This window comes from Ammodytes marinus, assembly GCF_949987685.1.
Source record: "Ammodytes marinus genome assembly, chromosome: 15".
NCBI lineage: Eukaryota > Metazoa > Chordata > Actinopteri > Uranoscopiformes > Ammodytidae > Ammodytes > Ammodytes marinus.
In genome coordinates, this window is record NC_137219.1 from 17375208 (window position 1) to 17401858 (window position 26651).

Consider the following 26651-nt stretch of genomic DNA (forward strand, 5'->3'; position numbering starts at 1 on the left):
GAATACAAAAAATAAATAGACACCACCACCACGAGGAAGGAACAATTTGTGCTGACTGACACAAATGATCACACATGTAAATGGTTGAAATAAAATCAAGTCAATTAATATAGAGATGTTAGAGGAAGTAACCGTATTAAAGCTATAGTGCGTAACTTTTTCATATGAATGAACATCGGTTACATTGAAGCCATCGCCATCGACTAAGTCAATCATCTCCACAAAACTCTCTGTTGTATTTCTCAGTATGGACGCGTTTACAAACTGTCACCCCCCCCCCCCCCCACACACACACACACACACACAACAATGGTGCAGGAGCTCAAGAAGTGCCCATGAAATGCTTCAGTTGTTGATTCTACTGCTAAGAAAAAACCTGGACGTACATCATATAAAAATCAATGCGCAATCATGTTGATGTAACTACTCAGAATTCCTCATGGGGGCAACAGAAGTTACGCAATATAGCTTTAGTTAAAAAAAATCATCACTCTAAGCAATAGTAGTGTGGTGTGTGTGTGTGTGTGTGTGTGTGTGTGTGTGAGTGTACCTGTTGGGGGGCAGTGGTGTGACCTGTCCCAGAGGGGTGGTGGCAGGTGTGGGGGGTTTCAGGTCGGCTGCTGCCTCCGCTGTGGAGCTGCTGCCAGAGGACTGGGGCGTCTGTGGGCCTTGGAGGGAGCCGCCTGAATGAGCTGGAAGACAGAAATATCCTTATCGTTATTATGACAGCTAGATGAGTCACAACCATTCACATTAAAAACCTGCATGGCTCCCCCTCTATGTCCTCAAGTATATTCTTGAAGCTGGTGCTGTAATGGAGATATAACTTTGGACTTTGAGCCCAAGCACTACACTGTGATGCACCACATGAGAACAGCCGACATGAGGGAAGAGAAGATGTGTACGGACTACGGAGGGACTGCTTTCCAGGGAAGAGGAAAGGAGGTGAAGACAAAGTTGAGTGAAGGAAAGGTTTTATAAAAGGGAATTGCAGCAGACATAGGCGGTCGCTGCACGGCTCTTTGTTTGGTAGCTGTTTGAAGATTTAAAAAAAAAAATGTAAAGGTGTGCCATGGACTTGATGGGGGGTTCATGTTGAGTGCTAGGCTGGGGGCTGCCACACATGTATTTGAAGAAAAAAAGGCAATATATCCAGAATCGGTGTACTGGTTAAAATCAACCTCCTCCTAAATATATGAGTGAGGAGCTTGAGAACTTGAACTTCACATCCCCTCGCACATGAACCCAGACCGGGGTTAAAACTGGGTTAGTGTGCTATCATGTTGTGACACCGTATTTCTGCGAGTTTCTTAGTTCAGGCTACAAAAAAATAAAAAATGAAATCATAACAGTGCCAAGCTACAAGAACCCCCAACCAGATAAAACCGAGGGATACAAATTCCCAGAAGCGGCTTGAATGGAAATGGAAAATGGGGACTGTTCCGGCTACAGGATGACAAAGCCGGAGAAATGAGAGAATAGGAAAGTATCCAAATGAGCGTTTAGCGTAAGACGCCTTTTCTCTGGAGCAGCTACAGTGGCCTTTCACTGCACCGCACCATTCCACAGGAGAGAGAGAGAAAGAAAGACTTCAGCTTTAAAAATTGATGCTAATTCTGAATTATTCAATGATACCCCCTACCTCTACATCATAGGGGAAGGGAGAGGGAGGGAGAGAGAGAGAGAGAGAGAGAGAGAGAGAGAGAGAGCAAGCGAGAGAAATGATCATCCCATGATGCCGAGCAGTGGTAGGAGAGAGGGCAAACAAGGGGCAGTGAGTATTAGGGATTCTACACTTTTCCTGGGATAACCTCGCTTCAGATAAACATGAACGTCCACACGCACACGCACACACCCACACACACACCCACACACACACACACACACACACACACACACACACACACACACACACACACACACACACACACACAACACACACACACACACACACACACACACGGGAGAAGTGCAAACAAAGGGTTAGCCAAGGTTAAGAGGTTGGTATGTCTCACCCATTCCTCAAGCACAGGCGGCCAGACAGACATGATACTGAGCCAGGGGGGAAGGGGGGATAAGAAGATTGAGGGGAGGTGGAGGAGAGCCTGAACTCAAGTGCCCTCTGCTCCACATTTAGAGGGAGAAAAGAATGATGAGGTGGAAAAGAATGTGTGTGTGTGTGTGTGTGTGTGTGTGTGTGTGTGTGTGTGTGTGTGTGTGTGTGTGTGTGTGTGTGTATGCGCAAGAGGTATGTAGCTGGCGTTTGATGTGTGTGTGCACACAAGGGTCTGTGTGTGTGTGTGTGTGTGTGTGTGGGGGGGGGGTGTGTGTGTCTGTGTGTGTATGTGTGTCAGTGGGTGACATAATCCAGAGGGGTGGTATTAGTTAAGGAGGTGGCGGCAGGGGGGGAGTCAGTCGAGCCAGTTTTGTGAATGAAAGGTGACGGGGAGGTCGAGTTTGTTTACGTTCTACATTCCAGTCCTCATTAATCACTCCCCACCACACACACGCACGCGCACACACACACACACACACACACACACACACACACACACACACACACACACACACACACACACACACACACACACACACACACACACACACACACACACACACACACACACACACACACACACACACACACACACACACACAGGCCTCTGACATCATTGGGCTGTCAGGCTATATATAGGCTGGCACAGTGTCAGTAGGGCAGTTTGCACTTGGGAGCAGGAAAACATAAATTATTTTTCAGTGGTATTCAGCACTTTTCGTTACAGACTTTAGCAGAGCTCAAAAGTTTTTGTTCATTTGGGGGTTGTAAGCAAATTAGGGGTACACATAGGGGACAGTTTTCTTGAGCAGTCTTAAAATCCCATTGGTTTAATATATCACTGACACATCTCAGTCGACATGAATAGTGCACCTAGACTGGAGGAAATAACATCTTTTGCAAATGTGGTAGTAATTCAAATATAGGATTAAATGAACTTCTGACCAAAAATTATTAGGGTTAAACGTTTTTCCAATCATTTAGAGGTAATCATTTTACAGGAACATATCCCTCTTTAACCTGGTTTCTTATGGGATATCTCGCCATTAAATTAGGTCTGATTTTAAAAACAGCACAGCAGCATTTATCGTAAAATCACTTTGGACATTTTTAAATAGACCCAAGTAAAAAATAAATAAAGCTGAACTACTTTTCACAAATGTTTTAACTGTGCTATATCACTTGTAGAGTATCAGTGTTAGAGAATTAGCTGCAGGGGGGGTTCAGCTCACATGAGGACCATCCATTCTAATATATGCAGGAGAAAAAAAAAAGAAACTGCAGACAATGCAGCAGACATTACTTCAATCAAGTGTTGCAGCATAAGCACATTCATGCTGCATACCCATCAGGCGGTCCAAAAGATGCAGGTATTGAACTTGTCAATATGTCTAAACATGCTTTCTCTTGATTATGTGTACCAAAGTCCTATCAGCTGACATGGACCAAGTAAGATTGTGCTTGTGCATGAGTGGGTGTGTGTATGCAAATGAAGGCAGGCGCTCTTTTCCAGCCCACCAGGAAAAGCAATCTGCAGTGTCTCACACAGGTGAAGTGCTCTGATGTTCTATTTAAAAGCCAGGGTCACTTTTCTCATCTCCGCTGCAAATTAGAGACGTGACCTCACCGCTCTATATCGCTCCTTCCCTTTCTCTCTCCTCCTCTGATCCCAGCGTCATCATTGTGCACAGAGACACAATGGCGTGAACAAGCTATAGTATGTACACAGCAATACAAAGCAGCCTTTGTTTTATAATGCCGACACCAAAACAATATTACTTAACCTTTAAAGCGCCACAATCAAACAAAGGTGGGACACGGGTTTGAGGTACGAACGGTGATTAGTATCGTCGCTCACCTCCATTAAACTTAGACACGCCTTGTCAAAATTGTGTGAATGTTCACTCATCTCTTGGGTTTTAAGGTGGGTGTAGGCTATTTTTAAATAATATTGTTGCATTTACTGGCACACCATGGTACTGTCAGTTGTTTAAGGGTCGGTTCAGCCAAATTACTGTCTGAACTCTAGCACTAGTATTTGCCATGTACCTTTGGTCCACTCTATTCATATGTCTTGAAATAGCTGTTTAAAATTTGTAAATGGAAGTTTTTTGTTGGTGATCCCTGGCAGCCATATTGGAGGGTCCATGGCTCTAGGAAATGTCTTTGCAGTGTTGGCTAAACATTGTCAATTCATCACAGTATGTTTCTGGCTCATGATGCATAGATATATTCATATAGATAAATGTTTAGATAGTGTAACCCTGTTTACTTTGGCAAGTTGTCCTTGCTCATCTTATGTGCACAGCAGCTAACATAGCTGGGAATAATAACTTTGCTAAAATTAACCTCTTAGCTAATTAGCGACCAAATTGTTGTTTGTTTTTCGCCAAACGAGTAGTTCAATCATATAAATAACTGAACTTAAAGAGGACCTATCATACTTTTCGACTTTTATGACCTATAAACGTTGTTATAATGATTTATAGTCATGTTTAACCATACTAGAGTATCAAATAATTACGTACATGCATTTCGACGTATTCCCTGCTGACCGTCTGGGGTGGCTATGCAGAGCACTAAACACTATGGCAGCCGGTTGGGCCGAACTCGTTCAAATTTCCGTATTGTTTCTGTCACGCTGACACGTGATCACGATGTGATTCGTGTCAGGTTACTCTATATCAGTTTTTAACAAGAAATGAAGACCAGAAAAGTAGTATAATAGGATCTCTTTAAGGTGTCACCAAAACCTAGAGTGTGTTAAAAAAAATCTGTCAGTTCCCAGTCCCTCTAGATGTTAGCACGAAGGCTAGCTCCACCATGATGTATCTGACTAAGCCGCCAAACCTTTTATTGTCGTGATGTTGTGCGCTATATTGTCATGAATACAGATGACTGTGGTTTGCTCAGCAGCACCTGTTGTTTGGCTAAAAGGGACAGATGTAGAGAACACAGTTGTGAGAGCGGGGGTGCTGTTATCAGGGCTTACCAGGTGAGGGGGGCTGGATCTTGACCTGCTTCCGGCTGTCTCCTCCAGCCATGCTACTGTTGCCACTGCTGCTGCTGCTGCTGTCTGCCGGGGGCTCCTCTCCCCTCTCCATCTTACACTCATAGGCAAAGAGATACTGGATGTACTGCTTCTTCAGCGAGCTGGCAGAGCTGCTGGACGTGCCCACGTTCAGGTTGGTGGACAGCTCGCGCCACTTCTTGTTCTTGTTCACCTGAGTGGTTGAGGGTTGAGGGTGTGACAAGACACGATTAGGTCAAAGAATGCTATTTTTGGGCACATGTGCTCTCTATATAGGGAAGTGTATCCAGGTAGTATCAGTAACACACTTGTCTGGAGTATGGTGGACCCTGTCATGCTGAATTGAATCAATATAATCAATACTACAATGTTGTACTTAGGTTACTCCCGAATATTGCAAATTATTGTCACGTTACTGTATTTGTAATCCAACAGCAACAAAAGTACTACATTATATGGCCAAAAGTATTGTGGACACACCTGACCACACATTTTAAACCTGGGTCTGTTTTGAAATGGGCTAAGTTTTTTGTGGCAACTTTTTGTGGGAAAGTAATTTCCTGTTTCAGGGCATAAAGCGAGGTCCATGAAGAAATGATTTTCCAGATAGATTTTTGCTGTGGACAAACTGGACTGGCTTGCACCGAGCTCTGACCTCCACCCCCATCCATCTAATCATACTGCAAGCCTGTGAGCCAGCAGTCTTGTGAAAGGCCTTCCTAGAAGTATTCGGACTTCTGCACGAATATGGTTGCTCCCAGATTTACTTCATGTGTCTCATTCTCTGGAGTACATCTTTCAAAATGTACACACCAATGCAGATTCCCTGTACATTGCTGGAATACATCAGACAGCCAATGCACATGCGCAACAATGTATAATGAGTTGACTGTATGTGTATTTATGTTGTACTGTGTAATCTGTGTATTATCTCTAACATTATCCCAACATAACAACAACACCAAGTGTGTGTGTGTTCCCTATATGTTACCATGGCGAGGCCTCCTATCTCGCGGACAGCTATGTAGAGCTTCCATAGGTCCAGTGGCTTCTTGCCCACAATGGGGAGTTGGGCGACGGGCGTACCCCTCTCCTCCATGAAGTTCAGGTAGCGCTCCACCCAGCCCCGCCTCTCAGGCTCCGCCCCCAGCTCATACAGCCGCATGATTCGCTCCCCGCCGAGATGGGAGGAGTTAGGGTTGGCTTTCTGTTGAGTGATGGAGAGAAGAATATTGGTCATGGTCATGTAACTTAGGAATGTGACATTTCCTACATTACATTACATTCAAAATAAAATAAATACCCTTTTTTATTATATAAATAAATTGTATACTCCATTCAGTAGACTTTTAGCACAATTTTAAACAGTTGTTTTCTATACTTTGCTTTTTTTTATCCCATTCTAAACATGTGTGGGCCCAAGTTTATAAAAGCTAATTTGGGGAATTCATACACTGTAAAAACGATATATTCTATCATATACTGTACAGTCCCTTTTGCAGTATATTTTTCTTTGCTGTATCCTATCGCTGTTCTCTGCAGCAACAACCCACTCTGCCCATTGGGATCATTAAAGTTTAATCCCGTATTTACACAATCTGAAGTAGGCCCTTGGTTGAATGGCCCAGCAAAAAATAAACACTTCTTTTTGGAGCATTTTGTGCAGCCGGCGTTTGCCTCCAAGTTCATACACAGTACATTCATAAGTTCAAATTTGGTGGACAAAGTTTATTCGCACACAGCCATGTTTAGTTCAGGTTTAGGAAGAAGCCTGGGGTCCAACAACCGGCTTTTGATCAAGTGATTACACAATAATCATTCAATCATACATACATAAATAAAAACTAACTGTCTGCATTGACATTATTCTCTATAAGGGGAAATTCAACTGATCGGTAAATTGCTTCGTTTGGTCTCTGTGTCTGTATATTTATATAATTCCTGTACTCATTCAGTAAACACACACACATCCATCCATCAATTCTTCCATCCATCCATCCATCCATCCATCCATCCATCCATCCATCCATCCATCCATCCATCCATCCATCCATCCATCCATCCATCCATCCATCCATCCATCCATCCATCAGTGTTGTAGTTCTTACAGGGCTGTTGGGGGTCTTGAGGGGCCAGGGGGGGCTGCTGATGCTGTCGCTGTCGTCTCCGTGGTAGGAGGAGAGGCTGGCGGGGCTGGGTGAGAGGGGAGAGGGCACGGGCAGGGCACCGCCCGGGGTGGCTGGCTGAGACCCACACTGCTGAGAGCCACTGCTGCTGTTATTGTTGCTGTAGCCGTCCTGTAGCTGGTGTGGAGAGAGAGAGAGAGAGAGAGAGAGAGAGAGAGAGAGAGAGAGAGAGAGAGAGAGAGAGAGAGAGAGAGAGAGGGAAGAAGGAATGGGATTTTTAAGTTTCTTTGGATAAAAGTATCCGTCACTGTTTGGCTCTTTGGCCCGACAACTCAGCATCACAACGATTCCATACATTACCGTACCACACAACATGGGGAGGTCTGCTGTTACCCTTTGGCGTAGACAGACAATCCAGAATGTGTCATCATGTGTGTGCATTTGTGTTATAATGTATACGTTTGTAAGTACAGTACTTAAGATTTTAGATGTTCATTTCTACTTGTCCCTCTTCAGAATAAAGTATAATTATATTATTAATTAATGCGTTAATTGGTGTGCATAACTTTAATGTTGTGGCTGGTTGTTGATAACCCTTAGTATCAATAATCAAAATCCATTACATATTGAAGTAGTGACTAATAATTGTAATAGAGTAAAGAGTAAAACTACTTTTCCTGTCAAATGTAATGGAGTTCAAGTTTAAAGTAGCATTCAATGAAAATACTTCAATCTTTACTCGGTTACTTTCCACAACTGAAATAGATTCATCATATCAAGTACAGTATACTGTATGCACTGTATGTGTGTGTCTGCATGTCACATTATTTCGTTTTTAGACACAAGCATATGCATGTGAGAGATTGAATGCATGAGACTAATGTGTCTCTGTCTATACACAGTGTGTGTGTATGAATCTGGATACAATATCCTCTTTGTGTAAATCACTCCATGTAAGCTGACATCAGTTTATGTATGTATGTATGTGCGTGTGTGTGTGTGTGCGCGCGCGTGTGTGTGCCTGTGTGAAAGAGACTGTGAAAGAGGGAACAACAGCTTGACAAGTGCTTTCTGGTCTGTGCACAGAATGCTCATGTCAGCAAAACCTTATCTTTCTCCCTCTCTCTCTCTCTTTCCCTCTCTCTCAGCAGACAGATCATCTCTTTTGGGAGCACTGGGGGTCTTTCTGACTGCTCTGACTGCCTTAAATAATTCAAAAGGCCCTACTACCGTAATCAGCAAAAGAAAAGACAGGGATTTGGAGGGAAAATACGTGTAGTGGATGTGATGGAGGCGTGTGAGTGTGTGAGTGTGTTAGTGTGTGTGTGTGTGTGTGTGTGTGAGGGGAAGTTAAGCAAAAACAAGGGGAGGGGGTAGAAAAGAGCAAAGAGCAGAGTTCTGTTGTTGCTGAGCTGAGCCAAGCCGAGCTGCAATTGTAGGGCAAAATGAGAAGTCAGCACTGTGTATTGGGACGTGTGTGTGTATGTGCACTTGTATGTGTGTGTGTGTGTATTCAGAGGAGGCACTGAGGAGGTGGTGTTTCAGAGAAGGATGGTGTGTCTGTGTGTGTGCGACGGACTGGAAAAGGCCAGTGTGCGGCCTCTTGTCTTCATGTTTAATAAAATACAATAAATAAATACATAAATATGCCTGTGTGTGTTTGTGTGTGTGCTAGCCTAGCACTGCATTGATGTGTTGTGTTTGAATTTGTGCACATGCATGTGTGCATTGCAGATACCCAGCCCCTCTCTTTCTCTGTGTCTCTCTTTTTTCTTTAAAACTCGGGCTGCCAAAAAATTAGCAAGAAGGGAGCGCTGGGGGCCAAAAAAACAAAGCGAGGAAAACATTAGGAATGGTAAATGTTAAACAAATCATTGAATATGGCAACAGCCCACTGTGCTGATCCGGTTGGCTTCATTAGTGGAGCTGAAGAAAATGGGGAGAGGGAACTGAAAGGGGAAATGGGCAAAAGGTCAAGGAGGTACCTTTGGTTTGTGAGGCTCACTGGCGGGGCCGCTGTCGTCTTTCACCTCCGTTTTCGGTTTCCCATCCGGGCTCATCATCCCATCTCCAGACATACCCACGGCTCCTTTACCAAGAAAAGAAAAAATTAATATTTTATACTGAACTCTTACAAACTTAAAAGCCTGAATAAAAAAACATTCATTGAGTGATATCTGTGGGGCAAGTAAGCTTTTTCCTTTGGGCCTTTGAAATTAAAATTCTCAAATTATTTTTTTGTTGTTGCATAAAAACAAAAAAAGCTTTGTCCAAACAAGGTTAGCTTCCGCCACAGTAGGATGCAGAGGAATACTTGGCATGGTCTAACATTACGCGTTCATTAATCGTGTTTTATCTCGGCGCTGAAAGCAGCTGGATAATGGTTTTCGTAATGTCACAGACAAAGTCAAACGGCATAAAAATTGTTTTGGTCCTTTTCACAGTTTAAATATAATGTTCTTTCCTGTGTTCTCAAGGCCCCTCTAAAGCCTGCCCGGCCACTCATCTCAAAAGGAAATATTGTGAAAGAAACAGATGGCTGCTTGAGGAAGAGGTAGGAAGAGAATGAGATAAGACACCCCAACAAAAGCAAAGCGGTGGGCTCTCTCTCAACCTTGCTGGCTGCAGATCCTCAGTTTTGGGGACAAGTCATCCATGTTTTAACAGTGGTGACAGAGGACATTAGTGTACCTCCATGGTGGTTTCTAATTGAAGAAGAGTTAAGGACAACTTTTCTTGGTGCCAGCTGCACATCTCTTATGAACAGAGAGAATGGGGTCCTTGGCTACAAGGCTCACCTCTTCATTTTTCCTCTTGTGTGCTGGGGCACAGTGGGAAAACTAATGTCTTTTTTTTTTTTTTTTTTTAACCGTGCCCAGGGGCAAACCAGATGAGGTTTTGAAGGAACCTTGGTGCTTTAATTCCTTTGAAGTTTTTCCAAATGTCACGCATTCTGATATTGGGTTTTTTTTTTAATAAAAGGTGCCTTTCATTTTTTGGAGCCACAGTTGCTCTGTGAGGTGGGTTTAGCAACAATGCAGCGGGGTTGAGGGAAGGACAGAGAGAAAAGGATGCACCACATTAATCTTTGCTCACTGGAGGGGTCAGCTCTACAGGAAAAAGTACAAGCTCTGAGAAAAAGTAACCGCTGTCTCAGTGAACTCTCTCCAATTCTTTTTTCAGTCTTTTGCCCTTTTTTCTATAGTCCTCTCTTTCTCACCCTGACTCTAAATGGGAGCCGGCTCTGCTGTACATTCGAACATAAACACACAAGGTTCATCTGGAGTGGCTCGGTGAACTGTCTAACATGAACTCCGGTGGTGCTGCGATTTCTCATTCAACAGCTTCTTTTCTATATCATTCACATGTATTCTGTACATCCTTTTATCATAAGGCAGTGGAGATGGGGGTCATGACTTAATTTGAAAGCTTTGGTTATCTTTGACGGAGGGGCTGTGCAGCTTGGAAGAATGGACTTGGCTATGGAAATTGGGAAATTGAGATCATTTACATTATGTAAGGCGGATGTGTTTTCTACAGTTCAGGGTTGGTTATAAATGCTGACATTTGCTTAGGTCAGCGATCTGCTCTCCCTGCGCTCCTCTGCCAAAGTATTCACGTCATAACACAATTTAAAAAAAAAGAAGAGCATTACAATAACCTCTGCTGATTGACATTTAGCTGGTATACCTGAAGGTGGCATATTGTAGCCTGGACCTTGTGCGTTGCCCATGGCTGAACTGTTGTTCCCTGCCGGCTGGCTGTAGGGGACAGCGGTAGCCATGGTGCTGCTGGCCTGGCTGTTGCCGGGGCCTTGATAGCTGCCATGCCTACCACGGGAAAAAAAGAGCACAAGGATGTTAGTGGGATTGGGGTAAGAGATGAATCCAGTTTAGATTCACAATGTAATGTAATGACAGTCTGTGGAGAGATAAGTGGGTCAACAGTGAAAGCTGCAGAAGTCACAACATCCTACTAAAGATGATATTCGCCAGTCAGTCACTGCCATACCGCTTTTATTGTGGTCATAAAAAAGCAAGAGGCATGTACAGTATATCTGAGAGGAGTCGCAATAAAAAAAAAGCACAGTACACACACAACAACATGTCCCTGATGGAATAAATAGCCCCTCCGTCCGATAGAAGATGAGACTGAAGATGTAGCATGCGGCATCGGAAAAGAAAAACTCTTTATTTTCTCCCCCTCCCTTTTTGTCTCCCCACCCCCCACCCCTCAATTCCCACAAGTCATAATTGAACTAATTAAGGTGTGCTTTTGGAGAGGATCATGTTATTTGTTGCCATGGCGACGGCAGAAATCGATCCAGCTCAATCTCCCTCCCCCAGACCCCACCTTCCTCCTTTCTCTCTCAGGCGGCTAATCGCATGGTGTTGCAAGTGACATCAGAGGGGGCTTATCTGCAACCTGCTGAATGCTAGCCATCAATGTGTGTATGTGTGTGTGTGTGAGTGTGTGTGTGTGTGTGTGTGTGTGTGTGTGTGTGTGTGTGTGTGTGTGTGTGTGCGCGCGCGTGTGTTTGCGTGACTGAGGGCAGCGTCTATCATCGCATGCCAGGCTGGCCAAAGCCAGTGACATGGGGGCTGAAAGGGAACACCATGTTTGGTACTATTTGGATCCATCTCCTGCTGACTTCAGATTATCTCCTGGACAACCATATTTAAAAAAAGAATGGGGGAGACAGATGGTTCAACAAAACATATAAGGTTAAGAGAGAGAGAGCGAGAGAAAGAGAGAGAGAGAGAGAGAGAGAGAGAGAGATAGGCCAAACAAATTGAAAGAAAAGACAGTAAAGGTGGAAGAATTGAGAACGCAGGGTGAAACGAAACAAGGAGATAAACACAGGAAGAGGAGAGGTGGGAAGTGGTGGACAGCTGAGGAAGAGAAGTGATAGTTTGGGTGGATGGGAAGAAGGTAAGGTTGGAAAGAAAGCAAGAAGGAAAGAAGCATCAGTGAAGGGGCATCAGAGGGACAACGTCGGGCAACAACAAACCACGAGGAGGAGAATTTGGCACAGAACGCAACACCGTCGTACATGGACGAAAAGAGAAAATGCTAACCGGATTTATGTCAGTCAATCCCCCCCCCCTTTAACTGGCATCTTTCTCTCTTTCACACACTCACACAGACGCATGGTGTAATACTTTGTGTTGGAAGCGATACACATAGCCTAAGAGGAGGGATTGGCTTGGTAAACCTCCCCATAATCTCATCTCACAGATGTAATTAGTCATAGAGCACGGCTGATGATACATATGTAATCCCTCCATGGGGGCCGAGGTGCACAGGGGAGCTGCATGGCGAAAGAAACAAGCTCACACCAAATCCACCCTTATCTGGCCACATTACACTATTATGGGGGGGGGGGGGGGTACAGACTCTGTCATCGCTACCTACGTGTTACCTAAAAAGCTTTGCGTGAGTCAAGAGACACATAAATCCATTTACCTTTTTGATCATTGCACCTTCTCCGCTCTAGTAAAAATGCGTTCTACGCGCACGCTCCCAGCAAAAGGGAGCGCTGAAATAGCGAAAATAGAAAAATAAGTTCAGAGAAGCCAAATGCCCTCAAACCTCATTTATCCATACTGTTAAAACCGCCCCTCACCCACCTTAAAGCAATATAAACAAAAGCTCTCATGTGTATGGTGACAAATCCAAACCAACAACAACAACAACAACACCAGTGGTTGGAGGTTTTTCGGCTGTGGCGCTCTCCCATTATGACTAATTCATGTCATAAAAAAGCCCATTAGAAAGCACTTGATGGAGGCATTGCACAGCGTTTAATCACACTTAATATATGCATGTGCCGCTATCGGGGATAAAAAAAAATGAAAAAAAAGCCACAGCGCATTCATCTTGCTCTAAGGCACTTCTGTTCTACGAAAGAAAATATACATTCTGTTGCGGCAAAGAGTGAGAGAGAGAAAAAGTGAGTGAAGGAAGAGAAAAAGAAGGGGAGAGAGGAGGGATGGAGATGGAAGGAGAGGAAGAAAAGAATAAAGGGAGGTGGTGGAGTGAAAGAGTGAAGGAAATTAAGGCAAGGAGAAGCCAGAGTAGTGTGTGTATGGGTCCTTGGTGGAACCGGTGGGGGGCGTATTCTCAGCTCAGGGCCCAAGAGCTGGAGGTAATCGCTGTTCCAGGAGACAGAGCCAAGGGAACACACACAACAACAATACAACATGCACACACGTATACACACACTCAACACACACACACACACACACACACACACATACACACACGCACACGCACACACACACAGGCAGGAACACACACACATACTCGTAGGAACGTAAAAACATATATCCAAAAACCACCAGGTCATCTTACACTCGTTTTTTTCGGTCTGGGCTAGGGAGAGAAACTACCTATTCTCAGAGTTTTTAAGAAATTTTGAGTTTTGACACCACATTACAGATTTAGCCAAAAGCCAACACCTCCCACTGTTGAAATAAATAATTCTGAAATTATTCAATAGGATTTTTTCTATCCTAGTCTATTCAGACTAATGACTACTATTGTAATGTTTTCCTATACATTTGTTTTCCTATACATTTTGAATTCTCTGCCATCGCTGTCTGACTTCACTCTCCCCTTTGTTTTTACTTTAATTTCTCACACACGGAGCCACCACTCTCCTTTTGCTATTCAGTCCACATGTGTGAAGGGCACAGGAGAAGGCCACTTTCACACTATGGGCAGAGTGTACGTGTGTGTGTGTGTTTGTCAGTGTGTGTTTGAGCGTGTCCTTGTGTTCATGTGCAGGGCGGGCGCCGTTGCCAAGGGGATGCCATGGTTACGAGGTGCCAGCCAACCAACTGACGGTGTCTGTGTAGAAGTGGCAGCGCCTCTCTCCTTCATTCGTGGTGACAGGCTGCGCTGATGCCTCCCAGCGCTGCTAACTGGACCAGACAGCAGAAGCGCTGGGACTGCAGGAGTGTGTGACGGCTGAGCGTCCCTCCCGATCGATCCTTCTGCTGTGTGTGTGTGTGTGTGTGTGTGTGTGTGTGTTTGTGTGTGTGTGTGTGTAGAGGAAAGTGAGAGAAAAAAGAGCCAGAGTAAGGCTGCTGGATGGAAGGATGGAGTGGATCGGCTGGAGGCCATGAATTATATATGGACCCAATCTGTTCTCAGGGCAACTTGGGCTCATAGCTCCTCCAAACTCCTGACTCAACTCACCACAGACAGACACACACACACACACACACACACACACACACACACACACACACACACACACACACACACACACACACACACTCACACAGACAGAGGGGGAGGCCAGATAAACCTCCCGCAAAAAAAAATAAAAGGACAGCTTTTAACATATTAAATCCAGAGAAAAGCTACTCTTCCCTTCTCCCTCCCCTCCTTCCCAAACATCAAACAGCTCAGGATGGATGGAGGAGAAGCCATTTATTTTGCCCATCTAATGAAAGCAGAGCGCTTTCGCAGCACTGCCAAGACTGCAAGCGACAAAGCGCCACAGGCGGCATCCCCCGTTCTTGACATTCAAGCGCTGCTCTTATTTATTTAGCAAATTTACTTACTAAGGAGGTCAGAAATGAATTATTTGGTGAGGATTTGCCTCGGAGCACTCTCCTCTCCTTCTTCCAACATTCTCCTCCCCTCAATTTCCCTTTGATTTACGGTTCTCTCTTTTTCTAAGCTTTGCTCTTCCACGACTAAATACTTATTTTTTCGACAGAGCCCGTTCCTATAGCTCCAGGAACTTTTAGTAGAGTGTCGCCGGCAGCGCCGCAAAGTCATTTGAAAAGCCAATTCTGTCCTCAGAAGCTGTTGCCAAGAAAAGCTTATACCTTTTAATACTTTCTGTCCTCCTCTCTTTCCCCCACAAAAAAAATAAAATCATGAGCATCAATCCACAGAACCCATAAAAATGTTGTACCGCGCCTTTCTTCCAAACAAACTTGTTCCTCCTCCACACTGACAGGCTTGACATCGTTCCTGTTATTTGAACATAACACGTCGGACTTTTTACACTGCAATTCATCAAACTGGCAGCCTGGTACACTCACAAAAAAAGTAAACTCTTCATGAAACCAGTGCTTTTTTTCCTCAAAAATGATGTAATTTCAAGATTGACCACCATATCTTTTTTGAAATTAGGTAACAGTGCATGAACAAGGGACTTTTTTTTTTTTTTTACTTTTAGGAATGAAACTTGCAACAGCAGAGTAAACTTTAATTCCTAGAAGACTTTGTATGACTTTGGCACATTTAACTGTGAGTAGAGCAACAGGATTCTTTTTCTTTTATATATTCCCAAACCTCTCTAGGCCAATACTGCTTCCCCCTACACCACCAATCAAACTGATTAACCGATTAAAGAGGGGACATTTGTTGCTGATTCAAGTCGGCCGGTGGAGAAAAAAAAAAAACCTTGAGAGGGCTCGAGGGAAAGGAACACTGACTCACGCCACACACTCTATGAAGATTTAATCACGACCCCCCTCGCCCGCGGCCTTGGGATAGCAGAAGTGGCCCTCCTCTTGTTCATTTAGCATTCTTTTCACTCATCATAATGAAGCTGGAGTGTGTCTGCTATAGCGTGTGAGGGTGTGTGTGTGTGTTTGTGTGTGTGTGTGTGTGTGTGTGTGTGTGTGTGTGTGTGTGTATGTGTGAGAGAGAGTCAAGGGGAGGACGGAAATGGGGGATGAAAGGTGGAAATGTAGAGGGATTATTGGTGGGGGAACGCACGTGAAGTGACGTGTGTGCAACAAAAATTAGGAAAAAGAAGAAGAAGAAGTAGAAGAAGAAGAGAGCGACCAATGACATTGTTGCTAGCAGGGAGGTTGTGGAAGTTCACTTGGGGTTTGGTGAATCAAAAGAGTGAAACTAGACATGTGTGCTATACGGCAACAAAAATGAATAATTGTTTCTCAGACAGAGAGGAACTGGGTCTGACTGTTTTCAGAATGTTGCACTGTGATGTGGAGAGCAAACAGGGCACTGCAGCCTTTAACTGCAGTTTTTTTTATTTATTTTTTCTGAGGCCAATTTTCTCCTGATCTCCCTCAGATGTTCTAAAGTGGGATCTGAGGAAGAAAAACATAACAAGGCAGTGCAGGAGACGGCGGGGGAAACAAAAAGCAAATTGGGAGGAAGAAAGACACAGGGAGATAAAATAAGTATGGGTAGGATAACACAGAACTAGCTTGCACAGAGATGGAGAGAGGGCAATGCAGTAGGGAGAGTCGGTAGATAGATAGAGGGAAACAGGTGGGAGGAGAGAGAACAGAAGCAGACGGGGATGGATGAAAGAGGTAGAATGAGCGACAGCAGACAAAGAACAAGTTGGGAAGGTGAGAAGAGCAACACAGAAACTGCAAAAATGTCCATCGCAGCAAAATATTTAAACACTTTTTTGGTTCTAAAATAAAATAGAAAATAGTCACCAAATAAATCTACGAGAATTTTAACTCCTATTTTTCAAGTAAATAATGATTGATGCAGTTGGTATAATCAAAGAAAAATCATTATTCAGACATGTGACAAGCAATCTGCTTTTACAAAAAAATAGGCCCACCGATTTTGAAATTTTAATTTTTTTTAAACCAGTAAGTTTATACACGTTTTATTTTGCTAAACATCCGGTGTCTTTCCTCCAGTGCAGTGGGAGGGATGCTTTGTTTTTAATAAACACTGTAGCGATTTAGAAAGTGAGCATGAGCAGCCAAACCCGCTGTAGTTGAACAGAGGGAAATGAAACAGATTTCCGACAGAAAATCGAAATAAAAAAGCAATCATTGTACTGGACTTCTTGCAATGCTGTAACAAAAAAAAAAAACACAAAAAACAACAACAAATGTATTTCAAAGACGAGGAACCCAGGGAGGGATGCTTTCATACAAAAACAGCGAATCGAAATGGAACGCTGAAAATATGTAGAAATAGACATGAACACACTTTTTTAGAGAGATAAATATGTAAACAAACAGAGTAGTAACAAAGTAGGAGAGAGAGAGCTTATCCTCCTCCTTCAGTACCACCAGAGTGAGTGAGCGACACCTCGCCGGTGTCTTGGTGAACATGAGGGGAGACTGACAGCCAGTCTGATTAGTCCCAGCAGTGGGGATCATGTCATGCCACTTCTTATTGACAGCCTAGCCATCTCTTAATGGCTCGGCCCAAGCATTTGCATTGCTGTGTGTGAGTGAACAGCACTGTCTGAGCTCCCCTGATGCACCTAATTAATCACACATACTGCCAGTCACCCCCCCCCCCACCCTTCCCAAACAATTCACACAACAATGTGAAACTCAGTGAGTGTGTGTCCATGCATCATATTGTATGAGCTAACTACTTGTTGCCATTAGGGACTAAGACGTTCCCATGATGATAATGATGATGATGATGATAATGATGATGATGATGGTGAAGGTGATGATGGCAAGTACAATTATAACAATGTTGACTCCTCTCGTTTTTCTCTCAGAGGGAGCTTGTGAGAAATATTGTCGTTATCAATTTCAGTTCTGTTAAGCAGATTTCCGCTCGGTTTAGTTTTATGCGGGGGAACTCCCAGAAATCTCCAACTTAAATGTAAGACTTTTAAATACCTTTTTTTTTAATGCCACTTAAGCAGAAACTTATTACCAACGTCAAGGCCATACTGGCAAACGTAAGAAGTACTGTATATTAAGGAAATTCTGACCATTTTAAAGTACTTTTACTTTTTACTTTCAGTCTCATTAATAACAAAATCAAAAAGTGCTTATTATGACCCATCTACAAGCGTTTATTTTATCCTACAAAAGGGCAACAAAAAAATGAAAGACCTCTGTAAAGGAAGTACAATGCTTTATCGATGAAATTCAATACTTTTAAGGCCTCATTTTGTGAATATTCCATCCAATGCTTTTGTAATGCTTTTTAGGACTCTGAGGGTACCCTGTATATGACACAGATGCGCCTTCACATATAGGCCATATTAATTCAAAACAGACACACAAACACACATATGGTATGAGGGTGGAAGACCTACCTATAGTGATGTGAATGTGAGGGTGGCAGGAAGGTGGGATGGTGAGGTCTGGGTGGAGGGGAGAGTGCAGGATGAGTGGAGGCGTGGTGGGGTGAGGGCCAGTGGGTGGAGGTGGAGGTGGGTTGGGGTGGATGCATCTGGGACGGGGACCTCGCGTACGGGGACCCCCTGCAGATCGGCGTCAACAGACTCCCGAAAGAAAAAAAAAAGAGAGACTTGGTCTGAAATATCGTCACTGGCTTACAGTCGCCCAGTCTGACTCATTATTCGTAGGAACTGGGAAAGGAACATTGTCGAATGGTTAAATCTGCCACCTCAGTCTGCAGGATGCTGGGCAAGACTGCTACCCATGGATGAACTCGTTAGGCAACAACCCAAGCGCCGATTGGTAGGAAGAGCAGAAATCCACCCTTGTTTTCACAGGTTCCCTCGGCAGGGGTTCAGCTAAAGTTTACTACCCACACAGTCCCCCAGCAGCAGCCCTGCTATCCACCACTACAAACACTCAAAACATTTCGGAGCTCCAACGCTGATGGAAAAATAATATCCTTTAACTCATAAACTATTAAAGCATGAAAGTGCTTTGTGTTCGTGTTAAGGTGCACAGTGTCACCTCTGTCCTCTGGTGGTTTTTCACGGTTCAACCTGTGGTTTTGCTTTTCTCTTCCTTTATGTTTTGACAGGGCAGTATTCAACCCATACAAGCCAATATCTCTCTCTCTCTCTCTGCAAGAAATAGCACTTGGTGTATAGTGCCTGCTATCAAAATGTCAGGCACTTTATGAGATGTGGGGAAAATAGGGATGGTTCCGCAAATGGCTCATAGAAGCATGGACCCCTGAGAACCAACTCTTTTTCCTGTACATCTGAAAAGACTTTTGAAAAAAAAACATCCAACTATATGGCACAGAAACGCTCTGTGGTGCTTTTGAGCACAACTCCCCGCAGACGACCCTGCAGAGTGATGTAAGCTATATAGATGCTTGCTGGCCCATAACTTCACCTACAACTTGGATTTATAAAACAGAAATGTCGACCATCTGTAGCAAGTTTATTCTGCATTAATTTTACTTCATGTGTAATGCATTGAGAATATATGAAAATGTTTCACTTTTTAAATTCAATTAGGGGAAGAAATTTTGATATTCTAATAAATAATCTTAATAAAAAAATATTTAGAAAAAAAAACGTTATGTGAAAAGCCACACACAACGCAAACCAGATTTTATTTTTTCAATATTTAAAAAAACACAAGAAATCAGAGCTCCGGCAGGTCTAGACGTGCTCTTACCTGTTGTGTTGTGTTGAGTTGGCAGATCCCGGCATGGCAGCTGCTGCAGCCTCCTGGGCCTTGCGGTTGGAGCTACCCAGAGCAGGAGGGCCCATCCCGGGCCCAGCTGTCTGGGGCATGCTGGGAGAGCTGGGAGCCATGGTAGGATACACCCTGTTCTGGCTGCCTGGGCCGTGGCCGCGTCCTACAGGTACAGGCTGGCCCGGTCCCTGGCCGTGCATTGGACTGCTAGCGTTCATTCCCAGACTGTTGCTCATACCTGGGCCGGGGCCATTGTAGCTGCTGCTGGCAGTCCCACTGTAGTTGGAGGGCCGAGGGTAGTTACCTGGAAAGAAAAAAACTTACGTGAATGAGCCTACTGTCAATGTGTATTTAAGATTCAAACAAACAGTATCACTCAAAATGGTAAAAACATGCTTTGTTGTCACTTAACACATTTGACTTTCCACTTGACTTTGGTAGAAGATTGCTTCTTAGAATGACACAAAGTGGCTGAAATACTGAAGATGGGTGCTATGAATCATTTCATTTTAAAAAGAAATACAGAAGCTTATCAAGTACTTGTCAGCTAACACCCCTTATACCTACAACAGTGACACATACAACTAGTTCATCCATCAAGACAAGAATCCTGTGACAGATGAGGAATGAGGAATGTAAAGTGCAAACATCGAATTTGGATTCATGAAAACTCTATAACCTCTGGTGGGTGTGGGTGTGGTGACATTTTTCCTAGCTGTAGATTGCTGGAAGGCGCTATGAACAATTGCCAAGCTTAAGGCTGACTTTGTGAAACACTTGAGAAGGAGCTCTAATCTGCAGTAAATGCTTCCTTGCTGCCCTGGAGTGCCACACAGCCGTGATGCCAGAAGCTTTCCTAAGGCACGCTAAAACCCTTTCTTTTTTGGCTCTAAAATCTCAGCTCCACTCCAAACACCAGTCGCAATAAGAGGTGAAAAAGAATCACCACGCTGTCAAAGACAACATGTACATTCATTTAGGGCCACTATATAACACCCACTGTACAAGTAAGTGCATTCCGCAACACACACACACACACACACACACACACACACACACACACACACACACACACACACACACACACACACACACACACACACACACACACACACACACACACACACACACACACACACACACACACACACACACACACACACACACACACACACACACATTGTCACTTCACATTGTATTCCCCCTGCAGGCTCTGGCCCTTTTCCACCGTGATATTCCCTCCCTGGGACAAATCCCCCTTGCAAAATAGAAATGGAAAATGTGGCATCCTCCATTGTGAAGGGGCTATTTATTTTGATTTGATTAAGGGTGCTTTAGTTGGGCCTCACTGCTTAATCCTACTGAGAATATGTCTGGAAAAGGGGATCAAGTCCCTTTAGAACCTGAAGGCTTTTCCGCACGCTCAAACGAGGGAAAGTTGAATGACAATATTCTACACGACGACGACGAAGAAAAAATACATCTCCCAAAATGGAAATGGCTTTCTCAGTGTCCTCGAGCTGCTTCAGTGAAGACACTTTCCACATGACATAAGCCTGGAGTCAAACGGAGGGAGAGAGAGCAGGAGGAAGCAGCAGAGTGTGTGTGTGTGTGGGGGGGGGGGGGGGGACAAGACAGTAAGGTAGAGGGGAAGAAGAAAACACCAGCCCCTCCAACCCCCGAGATAGGATTTATATCGAATCAAAATAAAAGTCTTTCCCATAAAAGTACAGCAGCTCCGGTTGAATTTGTCCAGAAATTGTGATGAAATCTACTATGTGAGATGAGGGGGGAAAAAAGAAGCAGCGGATTATTTTCCAGGGGAGGGCTTTGGTGAGTCGGTGAGCTGAGTACGGCTGACACCTGTCAAGGGTTTTGGGGGGCTATAATAGGGAAGCGTTCGGGAAGAAAAGGATGTCTGCTAACGAACACAGGAGGATACGTGTGGTGCACAGTACGTGTACGTGTGTGTCGGTGTGTGTGTATGTTAGTCCATCTGCTAGTCTGTGTGAATGCATATAAAATACTTCTGAGAACCCCTCAACCAGTGAAAGACACTTATCCACATTACCATGCCTCTTCCACTCATAAGCGTCTGCCTGCTGCAACGCTGTGGAAAAATTCTGTGAACAGTGCCCTGCCTGCAGCTTCCTTCCCCCCTTGGCTCGGCTGGACTATTTGCTGCATATGAACAAGGCTGCAGTCAGCGACCTCTCTCAGCCTTCTTTGGACAGCTGTTGAGCCCCCATGTCATGGCTGCCTGCCATACATTCTGAATAGCCTGGGCGGACACTTTGTGGTTTTTGGCCCTTGTGACAGAATGAGGCTGAAGTACACCTCCCAGAGAGTTGTTTATAATCACAAAGTCCCATTTGGACAATCTGCATTTCTTTTTTTTTCATTGCGGCGGATGGGCCAAAAAAAAATTCCCTCAAAAAGTGGGAGTGAGTGTCTGAAAGTTTTCCATGAGGCTCTATTCAACTTTGCTAGAGGGAGGTTAGGTGCTCTTTTTGTTGAGAAAAATGTGCCATTAAGGCCGACACGCTACATCAGGAGAACTTATCAGTCTTGATGTACTACCATTCAAGATGTTCTAGTTGTGGGCTATGTTTGCCTTGGATGACAAAGGGAAGACAGAGTGGCTGTGGGACTGGGTTAATGGTAAGCTTTCCTATGAGAGGCTCGCTCCTCCGTCCTGACCAGAATGAATCACTTTCCTGAAGGACTGCTGCTGTGCCAGAGTGTGCTTCTTCAAGGACAGATAGTGTTCTAACCCACTTTTTAAAAATGACTGAGAGCTCAGCCCTGAATTCAAGGTGTTTTCATGAGAGTCATAACTGCTTTCTAAAGGCTTTGGAAGTGCATCTAAGGCTGCACTGTAGATTATGAAATTGGCTCATTGAAAGTCAGAAGACAAACTAACAAATAACCTTACATTATAGAATGTTGGACTCCATAGTGTGTTATATTTAAAGACATTTGTGTAGAATATGTATTCGTTTGTGGGGGCTTAAAAGTGCATTCCGATCTTGGCTGTACAAGTTAATATGGAAGTCATGGGAGAGGCCCTTCCTTTTCTGCGCCCTATGAGAATAATCTGCAGACCTGTGAGTCATTGGCAACATGATATCAAAATATATTTTGTATTGAAATAGATAAAAAAGAAAAATCAAACGTTTCCGCACGGCACGTTAGAATAGTAAAGGTCAAGTTTTTTTAATGTTGACTTGTGTTATGAAGTATTTATACAGTTGCGTGTTTGAGCTATTAAAATGGCTAAACAAAAAGTATTGTTAGTTGTGAGCAGTTGGTGGCTATGTTACGCAAACTCCAACTTTAAGAGTGCTCAGAAATTCCACAAGAAAGTCATTTGCAGTGTGAGCATCTGTTATGTTCATGTTAGCAAATACTCTTTGTCATCTACCTAACCTATACTTGCATGCTACTCTGAAAACCAATCAGGACAAGTGGAAAAAGGAGGACATGCAGGATGTCATTTCTTATATGGCCCTTTTCACGTCCTTGTGGCTAAATTTTTGGGTTTTTCCGGGCTCATTCTCGGGTTCAGTTTGGTTGGTGCCTTTGGGGAGTCTTGGTGGGTATTTATAGCATGATGGAGAGGAGGAGGAGAAGAAGAGCTCATGGTGCTTCGTTCACAATTACATGGAAATTCCCGGCACGGTCACGCATTGGGCAGGACGGCATATCCTGCCGCCGAGCTTAATCCCTGCAGTCCCATGGGAGAGCCGGAGTGTGACCGAGCAGATTAACGTGTACTGCTTCCTCAGCAGACTGGACCGTCGAAAAACGCTAACAGCCGAAGCAGTCATTCTGCCGGCTATACGGTTGCAGTGTGTGTGGATTGATGGTGCAACCACAGCGCGCCCTCCGGATCTGTGAGCTCCATCAATAAAGAGTGGAACGCAGATTACATGGCTGCATGCTTGAGCTTGCCAAGGACAGCAGCAGCAGGGCTGGGCTGTCCATGTCCACATGTGGCTCGACACCAATAAAATAATAAAATAAAATAAATAAATAACAGCATTTTTTTCTTTTTTTGTGATGGTGTGATAGATGCTGCAGGACATCTTGAAATTAGAAATCAGTTCATAACTGTCGGTAACGTCAATACAGATAATACTGTACAGAGAAAAACAAATGTCACATTTTCACATGCTTTATCCAGGTTAAACATGTGCTATTTGTGTGCTTGCGAGGATGTATTGTTTTTTTTTGCAGCGTCTTCACTTGCCAGAGCCCAAAACAGATCGTGTCACCCAGGCACATCAGCACCTTCCCCTAGCAGGGTTTCTGAACCTAAGCAGAGCTGGGGAGAGCCTTGGGGTGGCCTGCCCACATACACTGTCAATTTCGCACTGAAAAACTCCACTCTCTTCCTCAGGCACTAGTTTTTTTGGGCTGAATTACACCCTGGCTCCAGCAAGGCACCTAGACTTAAAAAGTACTGTCTGAAGCATGGTCATTACCAGCAGAGTGCTTCACCCCACAAGAGGGGGGGGGGGGGAGGGGGCTATGTGATGGGTGGGAGACAGAGCAGAGCTGAGACAGACTCCAAATCTCCTGTAATGGCCTGATATCCTCCTCCTCCCCTGTCTGTCTGTGTGTCCACTGCTGGCTCTGTACCATGTCCAAATGCTTGTCTTGTAAAACAGCTGTCGGAGTCATTTGAATCCTGAGGAGAGTCTGATGTATCAACACACAGAATGAGATCAGCTTTGGATAAAGAGTGCTTTCAAAGGGCAGCCATGAACATTTAGCAGCTTAAATATTTTTTGAGGGGAATATACTGGGCAGTCCACTCACTGTTTGAGTTCACATTTAGACTCTGAGAAAGCAGAAAAAAGCTTTGGCTGGCTTTGGCTGTAGATCAATCTGGAAGAAGTCCTAGGGTAACAGTCTAGGAAGCAGACTTATCTTATCAAAGATCTCTGGAAATAACCACTAAATATTTCAGTGTTGTTTGTAGAAGGCTCATATCCTCCTTCAGTCTCATGTATCAACAATAACTTGTATTTTGGATGGAGCTCATGTAGTCGATTCAACAGGCTGCACTAAAGTTGAACGCCCCTGGTAAAACAGCAGTGTTAGTAACACAACACCTGGCAGTTTCTATGTCCTTTGGTGAGCTACACATTGTGAGCATTGGTTTGTGTGGCTAGCATGATTGCTATAAAAATACAACACTCAGACACACAAACACAACTTTAAGGTCCAATAATATGGTTCAACCAGCATATGGCAGACAGGCCAAGAAAAACAGCAGTGCAGAGTTCAGGAACTTGGGAGTACGTTTCTGTGTTCGCTAATGGCTGGCTAATTTGTTAACGCGCCAGGGAAAGGGAGGGAAAGCAGATGGAGCTGTCATTAAGAACAATGACCAGCAGCTGTCTGCCCTGTTCACCTTACACAGGCCCCTGATGGGCCCTCCAAGAACTGGGCCCAGGCTATGTCTTGGAGTTCATATCATAGGTTTGCAGTGCTGAAGCGGTTGGGAGCGGTGTTTTTATATATCTGACTGATAAGTGATATTTAAATATTTGTGTATTCAAATAAATTCTGTCTGAGGATGATATGTCCTCAAAAGAATGGAACATGAGGAAATCCTCTGGTTACCGGTTTAAAGGGTACATTTGACAGTTTTATTTTAACATTGAAAAAGCAAAGCCTTCTATAACATTACAGCAAAATCATTGCATTGGCATAGTGTGGGTGCTAGTGCAAAGGGCAGAAACACTGATCTGTCTAACCTAGCCCAACTTGTGCTGTGAGAAGATTCAAATGAAGTACAGATGGGTATACACAGTATAAATATATATATGTATAGTGAATCTATGTGTGATGAGGAGACAGCAGGGCTGAGCTGTTTTTTCTGTTTCTGATGGGAACATCTCTCCTGTCATCTGAGTGAGATTTCACGCTCATCTGCCTCCAGAGCTTCTTCCAGGCTACTCCGCCTTGCTGTCGCTCTCTGCTTGCTTTATTTCTCTTTTCCTCTCTGCTTACTGGGCTGTCAGCCCAGCCAAAGTCACATTAAGAGATAAGAGTGGGTGGAGAGGGGAGACCAAATACCAAATGCATTAGCGCAATTAATCAACATTAACAAATGCGAGGGAGAGGCCGCAATTTTGGGAAAACACACGAACGGATGGGTGCATCTATCAAGGTGACACATTAAAAAAGACACATCTACCAAAGAATACCACACCGTTTCGTCTGGTGTGTCGCCAAAGGCAGAAAAACAAAGTACTACAGCAGATGTCAACGTTTGCTGGATGGCCGGGAGTCCTACGTTGGAGAAAACAAGCGAGCGGAGAATGCTTAATAATAGAGATTGATCCAAACTTCTTCTTTTAACCAAAATTCCTGCAATCTGTGTTTTCTTTTTCTAAAAGCTTGGTCGTTTAATGACTGATTCACTTAATGGCTCATCAAACAGACCTATATACACTGTGGTAAACTAAACTAAAGACTCATGCTTTAACACTTTGAAGACTTTCAAATAGAAATCTAGGACAACTACAGCAACAATTTGAATTAGCACAGGATTAATGGGGCTGGTAGATTAACTTTTTATTGTAGATTAAATATATATACACACATATACACATATATATACACACACATAAATATATATACATAGTTACTTAGATACATTAAAATATGAGGCTATCTACTTTTAAACTCTTGAGATATATAAATTTTATAAAGTCGTGAATCTGTTAAATTACTATGTCTGAACTATTTGTATGCTGGGAGACTTTGTAAAAAAAGGCTTCTCGCTCAGAGTAGAGTTACATCCCTCTGTGCAGTCAAACAGTCATACAGAAAAGAACAGAGGATGTACATGCATTTCATGAACGTCAAACACAATAAATGTTTCATTGGAAGATAGGGACCGTGTGCTTTTAAGAGATGACAGCTCCAATCAAAGTGAGGTGCCAGAACGATTTCAGAAGTCACTTTATTGGTACGGGAATTCAGCCTTAAGGAAATTGTGAGACTGGCCTTGTTTGGATAATATCATACTGCGAACGCTTATTCCGTTTTTAGAAGTTGGTTAATCAAACAAGAAG

General features: G+C 43.8%; 1 protein-coding gene across 1 annotated transcript in view; it reads right to left on the bottom strand.

Moving 5' to 3' along the window:
• The window catches only part of arid1b (AT-rich interactive domain 1B), a 163767-nt gene that overhangs the window by 9630 nt on the left and 127486 nt on the right, over positions 1-26651 (bottom strand). Inside the window, exons 7-14 of the mRNA XM_080042715.1 lie at positions 19537-19861; positions 18246-18434; positions 10904-11043; positions 9199-9302; positions 7196-7390; positions 6079-6294; positions 5049-5280; positions 551-692 (exon numbers count right to left, since the gene is read on the bottom strand). Coding sequence (XP_079898841.1) covers positions 551-692; positions 5049-5280; positions 6079-6294; positions 7196-7390; positions 9199-9302; positions 10904-11043; positions 18246-18434; positions 19537-19861 — 1543 coding nt within the window. The remainder of the gene's footprint in view (positions 1-550; positions 693-5048; positions 5281-6078; positions 6295-7195; positions 7391-9198; positions 9303-10903; positions 11044-18245; positions 18435-19536; positions 19862-26651) is intronic.